The 16668-nt window shown below is 40.1% G+C and overlaps 1 protein-coding gene across 3 annotated transcripts in view; it reads right to left on the bottom strand.

Annotated features, from left to right (window-relative positions):
- PXDN (peroxidasin) overlaps nucleotides 1-16668 on the bottom strand; it is a 123138-nt gene that overhangs the window by 42230 nt on the left and 64240 nt on the right. For 2 of the 3 annotated variants that reach the window (XM_060234562.1, XM_060234571.1), the window contains 2 exons: nucleotides 8457-8528; nucleotides 5839-5910 (listed from right to left, as the gene is read on the bottom strand). The exons of the other annotated variant lie outside the window; for it this stretch is intronic. In XM_060234562.1, the coding sequence (XP_060090545.1) occupies nucleotides 5839-5910; nucleotides 8457-8528 (144 nt within the window). The remainder of the gene's footprint in view (nucleotides 1-5838; nucleotides 5911-8456; nucleotides 8529-16668) is intronic. 3 annotated transcript variants of the gene reach the window in all.

Here is a 16668-nt window from a genome sequence, read left to right as displayed (position 1 = left end):
ATATAAATAATGAAATATTTGGACCTTTTTAGAATGCAGATGCACACAAATGTCTAGAACAGGGGTGTCAAACATGTGGTCCATAGTTCGCACCCAGTCCGCCTAGGGTTCCTATCCTGCCCTTGAGCAGCTGGCTGGTTCCTGTTTCCTTCTCCAGTTCTGCTTCTGCTGCATTGCAGCTTGCTTTGCCAGACTCTCTCAATCACACAGGAAAGATAGATAGGCAAGGCTCTACTCTGCATTGATTAAGATTCCTCCCGCTCCTCATCCCAGAGGGAAGGAGAGAATGAACCAGAGCTTGCTTCCTGGCCAGGCTCCTTTCATCACATGGGAGACAAAGGCAAGCCTTTCTTCCCTTCCATTGACTGAAGCTCCCTTCCTCCCCTTTGCTCAGTTGCCTCAATTGCACAAGAGAAATACAAAGCACCTTTAAAACAAACAATGTTTTATTCAAGGTATGAGCTTTTGTATGCCTAGCTACACTGTGTGTTTATTTGCAACTGGGTTTGCCTCCCCTTTTTCATTGTATTCATGCCTTAATGATCCAGTCTTTCTTAGTAGGAAAGCAATGTTTAGGTGAGGAATAACAACAAACCAGTGAGGTGGATTAGGCTGAGAGTGCATGTCCACACCAAGTTCATCCATCACATTTCCTTTGTAGACAGGGGATTTTGAACCTAAGCTTCCCCGATTGCAGGCTCATACTGACGACTATACATGGCTGTCTCTCTCTATTCTTGTACTGCCTCATAACAGTTGCACTTATTTTTCTGGGAATATAGTTTTGTAGACAAACTGTGCCTTCACATGTTCCTGACCAGCACACAAAGCAATTTATGTGCAAAAGCTCACAACGTCCACCAGGTCCAAGGTTCAGAGCACTGAGCATGAGATTTCTGTAATGAATGTCAATAAATCAAAAGCAGGTTTGCAGCTTACAGATACGCACCTAAGTGCTAGTCTCAGAATTGCTACAGCACAGACATTTTGATGCAATATTTCAGAGCAAGAGGCGTCAGTTATCAGAGACTGTTAAATAAACAGAATATTGCAAGACTGCTGATGTTCTAAGTAAAAAAATATTTGTGTTTATGTCCTTCATAAAGCTGATATCTCTGCTACCTGGCAATACATTTTATGGCACACATGGCCCAGCCTGACAAGGTATCATTTATGTCAGATCCTCCCCTCGCAACAAACGAGTTTGACACTCCTGGTATAGGAAATATCCATTGGTGCCAACAAAATATCAGTTGTGGCTCTTCAAATGTTTATCCCAAGCACTGAATGAAGCAGTACTTATATAAATAAAATGTAGAATCTAAAAACAAATCCTAATGTAACATCTGCACAAAGTATTATTAGCTTTTCAGAACACAACAATTATTGACAGTTCAGTCAACATTCAATCACCTGAGAGAATATGAACATTTCAAAAAAATCTTATATATATATGAAAAACAACGATAATAATCTCCGACACAAATTAACAGGAAAATAAACTGTACAATATTATGACATATTCAGAATCAGTATGATATATTAATAGGTAAGCTTGACTAATAAAAAGCATAGCAGATAAAATAACCTCTTAATGATATTAATATTGACTATTTTTATTTACATTATTTATAATCTGCCTTTCTCACTGAGACTCACGGTGGATTACATAGCGAAATCAAATACAATCAACAGGATGGGACATACAATAATTTTAATGTTGTTTTTAATTATTGTATTTTGTATAATGTTTTATTGAATGCTGTTAGCCGCCCTGAGCCTGCCTAGGCGGGGAGGGCGGGATACAAATAAAATTTAATAATAATAATAATACAATAAACAGTGCAAACAGATTGGAATGTATAAATCTGAAAACAAGCAGAAATCTGAAACAGAGGTGAAACAAACCATAAGCATTTAAACATGACATATTAAATGATATAGAAATTACAGAGTGGAAGCATACTTACAAGCAACAGACAGTACATAGGAGCACAGTTCACAGTCCCTATATCTTTACCAAAGCATTTTTTTTCTGAACCATTTCATTACAGAACAGACTTGTAACCCTCCTGAATAAAATCTCTCTTGAATCATTCAGACTGATTTTGCATTCACCTTACAACGCTCTCACATTTGTCTCCTCAGTGCGGCTTCCTTCTGATTTCACACTATTTGCCACAGAAACCGGTTTTTAGCAGTTTCTGTTTGTTGCACAAAAACACCAATGCTTGCTGCAGCCCCAGGGCAGGTAGTGTGAAATCAGAAGGAAGCCGCGCTGAGAAAACGAATGTGAGAGCAGTGTAAGGTGAGTGTGAAATCAGTCTCAGTTTTCTTTAGTTTGTGGAAAGCCAGAGAAATGGATGTCTTTCTGACTTCAAGATGAGGGGCAAACAGAGAATGTAAATATATGGACAGCTGGTGATTGTGATACCCCTTTCCCACTGACATAGAGCGGCTACCACCCTCCAAAACCTCTCTCAAGTAGTTCGGGACATCACAAGCTACCCTTTTCATCTTTTTTAAAATATATAGGAAGTCTTAAACATTTCCCTTGCAGGCCCTCTCTCTCACTCACAGAGGCATCAGGAGATAGGCTAGTCCAGCCCCCTTTAATAACAGGCTCTCAATCACACAAGTATTGGGGTTGATGCTCGAACACTGATCCATTCACACACAGCTAACATTTATTCATACCCTATAATTCAAATATAAACCAATTTATTAATGTGTGTGTGTTTCCCTGAGACACATAGCCCACAGGGTTAAACACAACAAGAAGTTAACTTTTATTTATGAGATAGAAGTTACAACATTTTGCTTCCATTGAATTTTTGAACTCTGTTTTCCTGTTCCCACAATGGGGATTCCTTGGCTACAAATTCACTAGTTTCAACCAGCTCTAAACTCAATTAGACATCCTCTTTTCCCTCTCTAGCTGCCAACTTCCAACTGCTGTTCTTAATTATTGTTTCCTAATTCTCTCTCCGTGACATTCTGTCAGCTCTCATTGGTTGCTCTTAGAGGGAGGCAGAACCTACCCTGTCCATCACAGTGATTTTGCCCATTTGCAGGCTGGCACCTGCGGAAGGCCATGCTCAAATGAGTGAAGATGTCATGGTTCGAGCATAGGGAGACAGATGGTCCTGCAGACATGATGAAACAAAGCCATGATAGCCGGTACCTTGAATCAAGCCTAACTGATGGATAGGCATTACAGAATGGGAGTGATATGCATGCTCTGCCTAGCTCCAGATAATAACTGAGCTGCAACATTCTGTACCAGGTGGCTTCAAAGGAAGAGCTATATAGAGTACATTATAGCAATCTTATCTTGATCCAGGTGATTCACACAATTCCAGGTGACCAGACAGGATGTCTCAAGGTAGTCATTCTGTGGGCTAGACTGACTTGGAAAAAAGCACTTTTGCAGCTGCATTAATTTGCTTCTTCAGTAGCAACGCTGGATCCAGAGTTAACACCTAAACTCTTAACTGAGTCAGCAAGGCTTACTGTTAAATATAACTCAGCAAGCGTATATAATTATTAATACAACAAGGGCATAAAACCTAAAAGTCGGGCGACAAAAACTATTGGGTTGACCAACAGTTTTTCTAGGAGTAAAAATGGAAGAAAGGACCCCTCCTTTTGACCACCAAAGAAGCCCATGCTGAGGATCATGGGACCTGCATGTACAAAAACAATGTGGACTGGACCTGTAGTATTGAGGAGAATTGGGCAAGACTCAGTTAAGAAAGCTGGCTGGATCTAACTCATTGTATTCATACCCTCTTCAGTTCTTCAAAAACACCACAAAAGACAATAAAATGATGAAAGAAATTTGTACACAAAGCATTCAGTAGGAAACAAGATTAAAGAAGCTCTGACTGTTTAGTCTGCAGACAGACGTTTGTAATCTTCAAGATAGCATCAGAAAACTAAGGATTACATTTTAGCCTTCTACAGATAAAGCAGTTCTCTGAAGATAGGGATGGAAAAGTTCAGACCAACAGTTAGCATTGATTCCTGTTAGCATTTTTATGAGTGCAATCATCACAGGATCTTTGGGATTACTAAACTACTAGGACTATGAGTTGCAATATCAGTTCTAACAAAACCACCATGATTCACTGCACTGATGCAAGAAAACGATACAAGGAAACAAAGGTAAAGAAGCTGCAGTCTTGTTTACTTGTCAATAGGTAATTACTTACTGCAGTGATACTCAGGGGCTCAGAAACAACATGTGGCTCAATGACATGACACCTGTGGCGCTTCTGAGTATCATTCTCCAATGCCTCCCATGCTCCCCACCCCCAGAAAGCAGGCAAAAAGCCATTGACTAGTGAAGCTTTGACATATGGCTCAATGACATGACACCTGTGGCTCTTCTGAGCACCATTCTCCAACACCCCTCCCCCTACAATGTCCCCTCCAGGAAACCAGGCAAAAAATCATTGACTGGTGAAACTTTCACATGTGGCTCAATGACATAACACCTGTGGCTCTTGTAAGCACTATTCTCCAATGCCTCTCCCAATATCACCTCCAGGAAGAAGGAAAGCCTGGTGAAGCTTCCTGATGACAGGTGGTTCCCATCCTGAAATATCCAGCATCAGAGGAACTAGAGATTAGGTGAGCAGCAGACTCCATGGTAGAGATAAAAGCAAAGGGTCCAGGAAACCACATGCTATACCAACAGCTATAGTTCTATATTTGATAGTTTTATCTTATTGTATTTGGTAGGATGTCGTACAGGGCATTCAGGAGTCATGTGGGTTTTTTTTGTTTTGTTTATAATCATTGTGAATTTGGCTCTCTTAAAGTCACAGAGTAAGCATCATTGTCTTACAAATTACTTATGGAATTTTATATAATTTTATTAAGTTTAGATTTTATCTTCCTGCATTTCTGAAAACAGCAAGTTTGCACAGTTGAAGTGTAAATTCCCTAGATATTACTGCAGTTCTGGACTTTGCAAAAAACCTAGCTTTTCTATGCATATCCGCAGTGGCATGGAGGCTGCCTATCATCCACTATAATAGATTACAATATCAATATGTTTAATTCTCAATGTGGCCCCCATCTGTGGTTAATTAAGATAGATCTTTCTATAAACCTACAAGCCAGATAACATAGATCTTTCTACAAACCTGAAGAAATATCTGAAATCTTAAAAATACCCACTGCTGTGGAAGCTCACTGGGTGTCTTTGTACCAGTCACATACACTCAGTCTAGCACACATTACAGGGTTGTTGTGAAGATAAAATGGAAAAGAGTAGAATGATGTAAACTATTCTGAGTCCCCATTGTGGAGAAAGGCAACATAAATAGAAGGTAAATAAATAATAAATATAGCTGAAGATGGGGGGGATAAAAAAATTGGGTGGATGGGAAGCAAGGCAGGAAGCAGGGAAAAGTGAATATGTTAAGGCTGCCAAGAGGAGGGAAAGAGGAAAAAGTGTGGGGAGGGGTGTACAGATGACAGTGAAGTGTCCCCTCACAAATCCTTGCAGGTTTCTCACTGCGCAACTGAGGCCTGCTCAGTCAGCACCACATATCTGTGCAAAAGTATTCCCAGGGAGAGGCTGCCAAGAGGAGGGAAATAGGGAAAGTTGAAGGCAGAACAGCAGACAAAGGTGAGTTGAAAGGAAAGAAGGATGCAGGAAAAGGGAAGAGGCCATGAGAGCTCACGTGGAAGGCAACTAGTGGGGAAAGGGAAACAGATGCCCCCAAAGTTCTTATGGATCTCTCACTTATAATAGTATAAAAATTGCAAAACAAAGTAAGGTAACAATTGAAATGCACATTGTAAGGGGAAAAACATCTTACTTACAGTCTTTTCATAGATTCCAAATGACTAAATGTTCCAGGAGTTAAATGTGATATTCTGTTGTTATGTAAAAATCTGTGGAAATATTGAACTTATAAATAAAGGCTTCTTTTTACTAGGCTCCCCTTTCCACATACACACTATTTTTTTACCTCTTTACTTCTTTTAAAAACAAAATATTATGAATATACAGGCCAAGAACATCCTTTGTATAATTTACTCAGATTGTAACCTTTAAGATACATTTGGAGAAATGATGTCTGGTGAGATTATAATAACGTCTTCTTCTGAACAGCCTGTGGGCCATAATAAAGACTGACTGACTTAAAACAGTGTTGCACTTACGTTTAACTGTTGTTCATCAAGCGGTCTTCTGCACAGGCACACATGGAGCACACTCACAGGCCTGCTGCAGAGGACAAGTTGCCAATCTTAGAAGATTTTAGAGCATAGGAAGGCTCCCCCTCTTCTCTGTCTTACCCCCAGCATTTTCCACCTGATTGAGCATGTGACCAATCTTGCTTGAACACTAAGCCTCTAAATCTCAGAGACAGGAGACAACATCAGGAGAAGGCCTCAGCCTCCAAGACCTGTTGCTGGCTTTCCAGATAAGCTGATTGGCCACTGTGTGAGACAGAAAGCTGGATTAGATGTACTATTGGTCTGATTCAGCAGGGCTCTTCTTACGTTCTTATGCAGCTGGGGGAGTGCTGTTTCCTTAGTTTTCCTTTTGTTACCATGAGAAGCCAAAGAGGCTACCAGAGCAGCCTACAGCAGGGAAAGGAGGGAAGGATGTGTACCTACACAGAAGACCATTCAGTGAACAACAGTTACAGGTAAGTGCAACACTATTTTCAACATTGCAGCTTCTATGCAGTCCCACATGGGAGGAAAGGAAAGGTCCCCTGTGCAAGCACCAGTTGTTTCTGACTCTGGGGCGACGTTGCTCTCACAACTTTTCCCCAGTCATCTACAATTCCCCCCCAGCAATCTGGGTACTCATTTTACTGACCTCAGAAGGATGGAAGGCTGAATCAACCTTGAGCCTGCTGCTTGACACTAACTAGACAATTTGCTTTAGCGTCAGGGAGATGGGGATCATAGACTCCAAAGAGAAGGCAATTGATGTCCAGGGGAACTTGGAGGCACATTTCACCTTCTTCTTTGTTTGTTTTCAAGGGGACCTGACACTGGTATCTGTACTGCTGGCAGTTCTCCCGCTGATTCTGACACTGCAGCTGTAAATGCTGAAATTACCAAGGCTGCTCTGCCATTTTCTTGGGACGGGAATCAGAATTGCCCAAGGCCCTCTCCCATAGGGCTGCCTTCATAAGAACATAAGAGAAGTCATGCTGGATCAGGCCAATGGCCCATCCAGTCCAACACTCTGTGTCACACAGTGGCAAAAAACCCCAAGTGCCATCAAGAGGTCCATCAGTGGGCCTGGAAGCCCTTCCACTGTGCCCTCCCCCAGCACCAGAATACAGAGCATCACTGCCTCAGACAGAGAGTTCCAACGATAAGCTGTGGCTAATAGCCACTGATGGACCTCTGCTCCATATGCTTATTCATGCACTCATGCTGCTCTTTTGTTATGAATATTTGGGGTGAGGTGAGGAAGCAGCATGTGGCACAGGAGACAGTGTTGTAGCTCTCAACCAGGCAGAGTAAATGCAAATCATGTTTTTCATTGTGTGCCATTTTTAACCCCCACTCCTCATATTTTTTTAAAGTGTGCAATCTCCTTCCCAACAAAGATGAAATATGAATAATTTATTCTCAAAGGAATGAAAAACAACAGCTTTAGGAAAAAGAATACTCCTCATGCTAGCAAAGAGAGAACTTGAGCGAAGGGTGTTCCTCCTGCATCTGTCACATGCTCAATTAGATGGAAAACACAGGACACGGGATTGAGGGGGAGGGGGGAGTGCTCTTAGGCTCCAGAATCTTCTAAGCTTTTGAAACTTGTCCTCCATGGCAGGCATGCAAGTATTCAGACCCCATGTATGTCTACACAGAAGTCACGTCAATGAACAAACTATTATTCATGCTACATACAACAATATTTGTATTAAAAGAGACCAACATTCCTAGGCACACAGGACAACCTTGTAGATTAGAAGTAACTGGCTAACAGCAGTCTCCTAAGCAGTTATACCTTTCTAAACCCATTGATTTCAGCAGCTTTTGAAATGTGACTTTTTTTAGTATAGAACTGTAAATATATAATGAATGGAAATACAAAGCTAAGTCCCATGCATGTTTACCTATTGGTAAACCCCCATATAATTGCAGCCTTATAATGTTATTTCTAAACTGTACCCAGACTTATAACACTCTACCCAGTCTACTAAAAACCTTGTTCAAATATCAGTTTACCCAGTAGTTTACAAGAAAAAAGAGGCACTAAACAGCACGCTAGGTTGATCCACAACCACCATTTTGAACTTTACTACTTAGCAATGATCCTATTAGTTCTCAATTGCCTTTTGGACTAAAAAGTATCACCATAGGGACTTTTATCATTTCTATCAGCCTTAGATGAATCAAATTGTCTGGTACCCTAAAAATCTGCCACCTGAGAGCAGTTTAAGAGGGTTTAAATTTAAAAAAAAACTTACAATCTTTCAAGTTTGGGAAGATGGGTAAATGATTCTGGTTCCAAGGTTTCAATCTGATTAAAGTGCAGATACCTGTAAAGGTGTTAGAAAAAATATATAATACAAAAAAAGCACTTTTAATTAAGCACAACTCTCAAAAATACTTTTAAACATGCAAAAATCACTTCAAGTCTGTTTTTCCAATTACTATGTGAAAAGTAACAACCACGATTCGAAAATAACAAAGAACACTGGAACTCCCATAACAGATAAGATTTATACATGCTAGCATAAATTCTTCGATCCTTGGGGAATACAAGACATTTAAAGAAAAGACTACAATTATTTAACTATTGATTTAAGGTAAATATTTAAGATATTTTAAAATTAAAGATTAATTAGCACCTTTCTCTACAACATTTAAAGTAACATAGTTTTATCCAGTAAAATACGTACATTAGACAATATTGGACTTTTTCATAAAAGAGAGGTTTTTTTACTTAATCTGGTTACACATACATTCACCAGATTTTATCTTGTGTTACTAATGATATAATAACATCCACATTCACTATAGTAAAGCTGTCCCACTGAATCCAGTGATTCTGGTTCCTAAGTAAACATGTATAGGATTTTACTATAAGTGATGATATGTAGTTTAGTTGTATATACTTTTTAAAAGCTACTTTTAAATGTACGTTATTTATAATCTACCCATCTCACTGAGACTCACAGCAGATTACATAGACTACATCAAAACAATCAACCAGTTGGGACATGAAATAAACAATGCAATAACATTTGACTTGCAATAATCTGAAATCAAGCAGAGGATCTGAAAACGCTGAAACTAACCTGGAACAAAGGTTTGCATGATATGTTAAACAATGCAGAAATGTATGGTAGGACCATTTTTACAGCAATAGCCAGTATAGACTATACATGGTAATATACTCTAGAACTCCTTTCCCCTTTATCAAAGCATCTTTCTGAACTATTTAGTTTCAGTACAGCTCTATTACCTGTGGGAAAAGAAGACCTCTTAAAAATTTCAGTTTTGCAATCTGAGGAAAGCCAAGGAAGTGGCAGCTTTCCTGACCTTATCAAATAGGCCATTCCTTAGAGTGGTCACAAAAAAACATGTACATGTATGGGCAAAGTTAGAGTCCAGTAGCACCTATAAGACTAATAAAGTCTTATTTTGTGTGCAAGAACACTTTCTCAGATACACAGAAATGGAAGATAATCATTCAGACTTATGGAAAGAGGCTGAGCAGAAAATAAGCATCCTATTCTATGCTGTTCAGTCTCTTTCTATATGGAAGTCCAGGGTTGCTATGCAGATGCAGGCAATGGCAAACCACCTCTGAACAAATCTTGCCTTGAAAACCCTACAGGGTTACCATAAATCAGCTGTGACTTAATGGCACTTTCCACCACCACCTACAGAAGGCCTTACCCAGATAAGTAAAGTTGTAGTGGCAAATCACAGGGGTAGAACTGGTCCGCATTTATGAGGGACCAAGACCATGAAGGGAGATAATCTATAGATAATTTGGACCAATAACTAGTTGGATTAAATATATGTCATTACTACAGATTCTGCTTTGAAATTTTCTCTCACTGATAAAAAAAATGCCACAGATTCTGCTGTAAAAGTTTCTCTCTCTGATAAAAACCTCCTTCTTGGAGATTTAAGATGATCAATCTGGGGCTCTAATTACTGTAACTAACATGTGATAGTCTGGCCATTTGAAACTTTCATTCTCTGGTAGTATGTTTGTGTGTGCAATAGTTTTCAGGGGCCAACCTCACAGGTAAGTATCAGGCTCAAGGGGAGCTACAACCAGGGCCTTTTATGAGCCAGAATGCACAGGAACACAGTTCCGGCAGGCCTAGTATCAGGGGGTGTGGCCTAATATGCAAATGAGCCCCCTGCAAGGCTTTTCCAACAATCCATGGCTACCGGTGCCCAGAAATCCAAGCACTAAGATCTAATTAACAAAAGTTTGAAGACATGTGTATCACACTGAACCTGGGTTCCTTGCAATGTGATCAGGTTTTGAAGCAGTCTTCCATTTCTAGCTAGAAGACACATGCAGAGGGTAGGAACAAAGTGATTGTTGTTTACTTCTACAATGAGACCAAAGCAAAAACGATGGTTGGTTAGTGGTTGCCAGGTCTTACCTCCATGCTGATAGGGAATGGGAGGTAGCTTTCCAAGAGTGTGTGTGTGTAGAAGGGGGGAATGGGGTGACAACAAAATGCAGAAGTGATATCATCACACTGGAGATGACACACAGCAATACTGTGATATTTTGGGCAAAACTCTATGGTTACCAAGCTAAGCAAGGTCAGCTCTGGTTGCCATAGAGTTTTCCCCAAATTATCAAATCATCACTGCATGATGTCCCCTGCATGATGACATCACTTCTATGTGACCAGGGGATCCCTCCACTCCCACCTGGGGGATGGCAACCCTATTACCACCTTCCAGCTAAGGGCTGAAGGCTCCCAGAATTACAACTGATCTCCAGACTACAGGATCAGTTCCCCTGGATAAAATGGCTGCTGTGAAAAAGGGACTCTATGGCATTATACCCCACTGTGGTCCCTCCCCAAATCTCTAAGAATTTCCCAACCTGAAGTCGGCAACCATAAGATTGGGGGATTTTTTAAATTAATGGCTCTATTTTCATCCAATATTTATGCTAAATATTTAAAACTGCCTTTGCACCAAACTTATGGCTCCCAATATAATATGATTATCTACAGTAGATTTCTATATATATAAAAAAAATGCCCTGCAGTAATTCTTAAGCAAGACATCCCTGCTTTCAAACCAGTATGGTAGTGGAAGGTACTGTCGAGTCACAGTTGACTCATGGCAACCTCCATAGGGTTTTCAAGGCAAGTGACATTCAGGATTGGTTTGCCATTACCTGCCTCTGTCTAGTAACCATGGACTTGCTTGGTGGTACAAAGTAAAGGTTAAGGTAGTCCACTGTGCAAGCACCAGTCATTTCCGACTCTGGGGTGATGTTACTTTCACAATGTTTTCATGGCAGACTTTTTACGGGGTGGTTTGCCATTGCCTTCCCCAGTCATCTACACTTCCCCCCCCCCCCCAGCAAGCTGGGTACTCATTTTACTGACCTCAGAAGGATGGAAGGCTGAGTCAACCTGGAGCCAGCTACCTGAACCAGCTTCTGCTGGGATCGAACTCAGGTCATGAGCAGAAGGCTCTGACTGCAGTACTGCAGCTTTACCACTCTGCGCCACGGGGCTCCTTTGCTTGGTGGACTTCTATCCAAATATTAACCAGGGCTAATCTTGCTTAGCTTCCAAAATCTGATGAGATCAAGCTAGCTTGGGGCATACCAGGTCAGGATGCAAACTAGTTTCAAATACAATCATTCTCCGAAACTCTCAACTCAAATTTATAAATAGAATAATTTATGCATATATTTAGTGCCACCAATGAACATATACTCCATTAATGTCCAACATGTATAAACAAAACCACTGATTTTTAACATTCTGCACAGTAGAATACAGGAAATAATTCATTGTGCCCAAGGTGGACTATCAATTTCCATTCCATGTCACACACTAATAATTTTTTTTATTCATATACCATGAATGCTATAACACTGATCAAACCTCAGTAGTAGAGGTTACATTTTATAAGGACCAGGGTTCTGTTCCTAACATTTTCACTTTATTATTTGGCAACGAGGCAGGATATAATTTACAACTTTTGTGTATTTATAGTAACAACTGAAACAGAAACATTGTTCTTACATGTACTAAGAAGAAAGGAGAAACATTCTGATTTTGAATACGCCTTTAAAAGATAGTACCCGATGACAGTTAAAAAAATAGGAACATTCAGCAACAACATTTGCTGAAAATAGTTTGGACTTAAAGTTTATCATTGCAAATTGTTGTTTTCAAATCCACATATACTGAGATGATGGGAGTGGGGAAGAAAGAAAAACAAAGAACACTGCATCTCTCTCATGTTCCCCAGTTCTGCCAAGCAAATGTGCTCCCTTTGAGTAGTGCTCTCTTGAGCTTGTTTTAATGCCAATTTAAAAGTGGCCGGGGGGGGGGGGGGCGGGTTCCATGCATGAGAAAAGTGGTGGATGAGAGAAGGACTCAGCACTGTATCCAGCCTGTTTATTTCCCTATGCAAGTGATCTCCTGACAGGTAGACAGCTATAGTTGGCAATTTCCAGTAGATGCAGGGAGTGGGTCCAGTTGCACAGGTACCAGCGCTATGTCACTTCCAGCAGAAAACCAAAAGTGAAATCATCACACTGCATTGACAGTACAGATGCAAAACTGGAAGTGACATCTCACCAACACTGGGAGCCCCTCCCATCTTCCCCTGTGAGTGGCACTGTACAGGGATACCTGACAAAGACTAAAAAACACTAGGCTTCCTGTCTAACATCTTGGCCTAGTTCTCACTAACAAAATCTGTGTCTGCAGAATATCACTTGGACTCATACATCAAATGTTTTTCTGTTCATCACCTGCACACAGAGAACAAGGTACCTGGGGGACATGCTCTCAGCTACCCACAATGACTTACTAGTCTTCTGTTTTTTCACGGGAATTTCCTGTTCAATAAACTGTCACCTGCAGTCTTCATTTAATATATTTTATACAGATCTAAATTCATTATTGATGAGATAATAAACCATTGCAATCATAAACTATGTCATAATGAATGGTCAAAAATATGTTTATCTTTTTTGAATTGGCAAAGTTCTCTTAGAATATCCTACTGCATTTTACAAGAAAGGGTATTATCAAACTTTACAAGTCTGCTGGTTCACTATCTCCATTTTAGTTTTGCTTTTCCCTTGTACAAACTGATTTCATGATTCTATCACTTTTTGCACCTTGCTTTGTTTTCTTGTTCCCAAGTATTTCAGCAAAATGCACCATTCTCAATACTATTTGTGAATCAATAAATAAGCATTGCATATGTATTGTATATGTATGTATAAATGAGGTACATGTATAGTCCAATGCATGCAAAAATGCATATCAAATACATCATGAAGATCAGCAAATCAAGTGAGCAGACCAAACTCATTCAACAAGGACAACATACAAAAACAAACAGAAACATAAAAGAGGGTATTTATCCATCCCTACTTAAAACATAAGGGGATAATATGTACATTGAGGGAGAGGGGAACAAGCAGGGAGGCATATTATATCTTAGTATTGGCTGTACAGAATTTGCCTTCTTCCTTTCTGGCTTTCAGTATTTTTTGCTGTAGAAAGAGAGGAGGGAAGAGGGATCACAATGAGCAATAAGACTGCATGCCAATTAAACTATATTCCTACTGAGCTATCCTGCAAACAAGCCCTATGAACAATTTAATCCCTTGGCCTTTCCCATTAACCTAGACAGAGTTATTCTGCATTAAACTCAGTCACTTTCAGGTAAATATGCCATAATCTATCAACACAGGTAACGTCTTTGTTGGTAACCAAGAATAGTGAAAGTTAAGCCATTCTTTGTACAATGAAGAATCATCCTGCAAATAGAGAACTAAAGGCAGAATCTAGTGAAAACTTTTGCTGCACACTCCCTGTTTAACTGTACTGGGGTACGGTCACACGTACCATTAGTGACGACACAGCTCCGTCTGGCTGATGGATTAAATGTGTTCGTTCAGACAGCCACATCTGGCAATCGATCGTCATCCGGGCTCATCCAGGCTTGCTACGCATGAATGGCGCATTAATTTGACAGTACATAAAGTCCTGCCCTTTTTCAAAACAGTGGCACAAGATCGGCTTTTTGTTGTTTGGACAGCTTACGCGCAATACTGCCTCTCACCTTTTTTTTTTTTAAGAAAGCCCCAGCAGACATGTGCATTGCCAGATCATCCGGGAATCTGAGGTGATGCTTCTGCTTCTCCAATCAACACAGGATCGGGGGGGGGGGGGGGGGGAAACGTTATCCCACTATTCAGAACAGGAAAAAATTCTTTTTTTTCATTGTGGAGGATTTCAAGATATCATTGTCACTGCCAATTTCTAGGAAAATAATTCCTGGCAGTTCCGTGGTTTGGATCGGCAACATTAATTCTGGAAACTTTCGCCCTTCCCCCCTGCCTCTGAAGAAAGTTTTGATTTCCCAGCTCCAAACAGTTGGGCGCATGTTCAATGGAACCCCCTCCGCTCCTAGAAATCACCATCTGATTACGCATGCTCCAAGAAAGGAGCGTGATAGTATTGGATGTCTGATCGCGCACAACAGAATGAATCGCATTCTTGGATGCTCGTCTGAACTGCCCTGCATCGATTCAATATTCAGCAGTTCAGATTTGAGCGCTATACACCCGCTTTTAATGGTACGTGTGACCGCACCCCTGCTGGCTCAAATGTAGGAGCAAACCTTCTTTCATTCCTCCTTTTAAGTTCTGCACATGCAATCTGAAAGCATCATCATGCAAATTTTAATAAGGCAGAGTTCTCACAACAACCCAGGACTACAATTCTAAAGAAATAAGTGGTTCTCTCTACTTCAAACAACAGAAATGTTTATTTAATGCAACAAAACGGGTACTTTCACATGGCAACTGTTTGCAAATGGATTCTGCTATTCTAACACAGTGAAAATCCAGCTGCAAATTGTGTTATTTAGTGTGTGTGAATGCACCCAATGTCACACATGTTTTTTTACTTTTACAACCAGGATCGATACGAGCAAAATATTTAGGATCCATCAGAGAACACAGGTAATGGAGTTGACAGTCTCTAGGTCTTCTTTAAACAAATGTAAAAAGGCATAATATATAATATATATAGACTCAGGACCAAAGGAACAAACTCTGAATTTACTACTCTAAAGAATTTTGTCACAGAGTCTTAAAAATTTTACCTCTGAAGCAGTTACAAAAAACGGAAGCAGCTGCAACACAATTGGAATGCAGCTAGTAAGAATTGTAAGGGGTTTTTTTTTTAAAGAGCAACATTACTAATTTAACAAAATGCACCTTGATAAGAACTCTCTAGAGGTCTTGATGAAATTCCGATCCAGTCACTATAATGTCTAAATAGGGCTGCCAACCTTCAGGTGGGACCTGGAGATCACCCCGAATTACAACTGATCTCCAGGCTAGAGGTATCAGTTTCCCTGGGGAAAAATGGCTGCTCTGGAAGGTGGAGATCAATTGCATTATATCCCGCTGAGGCTCCTCTCCCAGGCTCCACCTCCAAATCTCCAGGAATGCCCCAAGCCATAGTTGGCAATTTTGCATCTAAAATAAAATCTCCCTAAACACACACAGTATTCTCTCTGATGACTGAATGATGGAGCACCCTCTGGCTGTGGCTATGTTCATTACATCCTACTTAGATAAAATCCACAGGGGGTTTGCTGCCCATGGTTGGGATCCAAGGAGCCACCCAACAAAGTAAACTTATAGTGCATAAATACATACTGCCCCCCCTCCATTTTGAAGTGTTCCAAAGAAGAAATCAGTATAAAGTAGACAACGGTTTTATGTGAGGTAATTTTTCCACAACTTGTCCAATGCACTTTGAAATGTCTTTGCATTCTTTGGCTGTGATCACACACACTAAATAATGCACTTTCAATCCACTTTCCAACTGGATTTTACCATGTGAACAGGCAAAATCCAGTTGGAAAGTGCACTGAAAGTGGATTGAAAGTGCATTATTTAGTGTGTGTGATCACAGTCTCTGTGTAGCTTTTATGACTTATTTTAACATGTTATGAGCAAATATAATATTAGGCATATTAGGCATAGATACAACTGAGCACATTTAAAATACAATTAGAATACATTCTACACAAACTCAGTCACATTTGATGAAACCTTTCAATAAATGATGGCTCTCTTAAAGGATAACTGAAGGCCTCCTCTTATGGGACTGTATCATGTAGAAAGCACATTTGAAAGAGTAACCCTAACCAAATTTCATCTCATGTATTCATTTCACAAGAATAGTCTTCTACCTGACACTTATTTAGAAAATGTATTTGCTGCATCTCCCAAGAGTGCATGAACATCAACAAAGGAAAAACAAGACAATATCATAAAAATAATATTAAAACAAGTCAAAAGAAAGACCAAGAGTCCATAGGATGCAGGGGAAAAATCCTAAATCAGAATTTTTTGGCTTAAAATGGTTGCTATAAAAAGAGCCCTGAGGCTAAAAGCATGCCATAAGTCCA

Source organism: Heteronotia binoei, chromosome 1 (assembly GCF_032191835.1).
Source record: "Heteronotia binoei isolate CCM8104 ecotype False Entrance Well chromosome 1, APGP_CSIRO_Hbin_v1, whole genome shotgun sequence".
In the NCBI taxonomy this organism is placed as follows: Eukaryota; Metazoa; Chordata; class Lepidosauria; order Squamata; family Gekkonidae; genus Heteronotia; species Heteronotia binoei.
The sequence above is the reverse complement of the archived record's forward strand: the minus strand, read 5'-3'. Positions and strand labels throughout refer to the sequence as shown.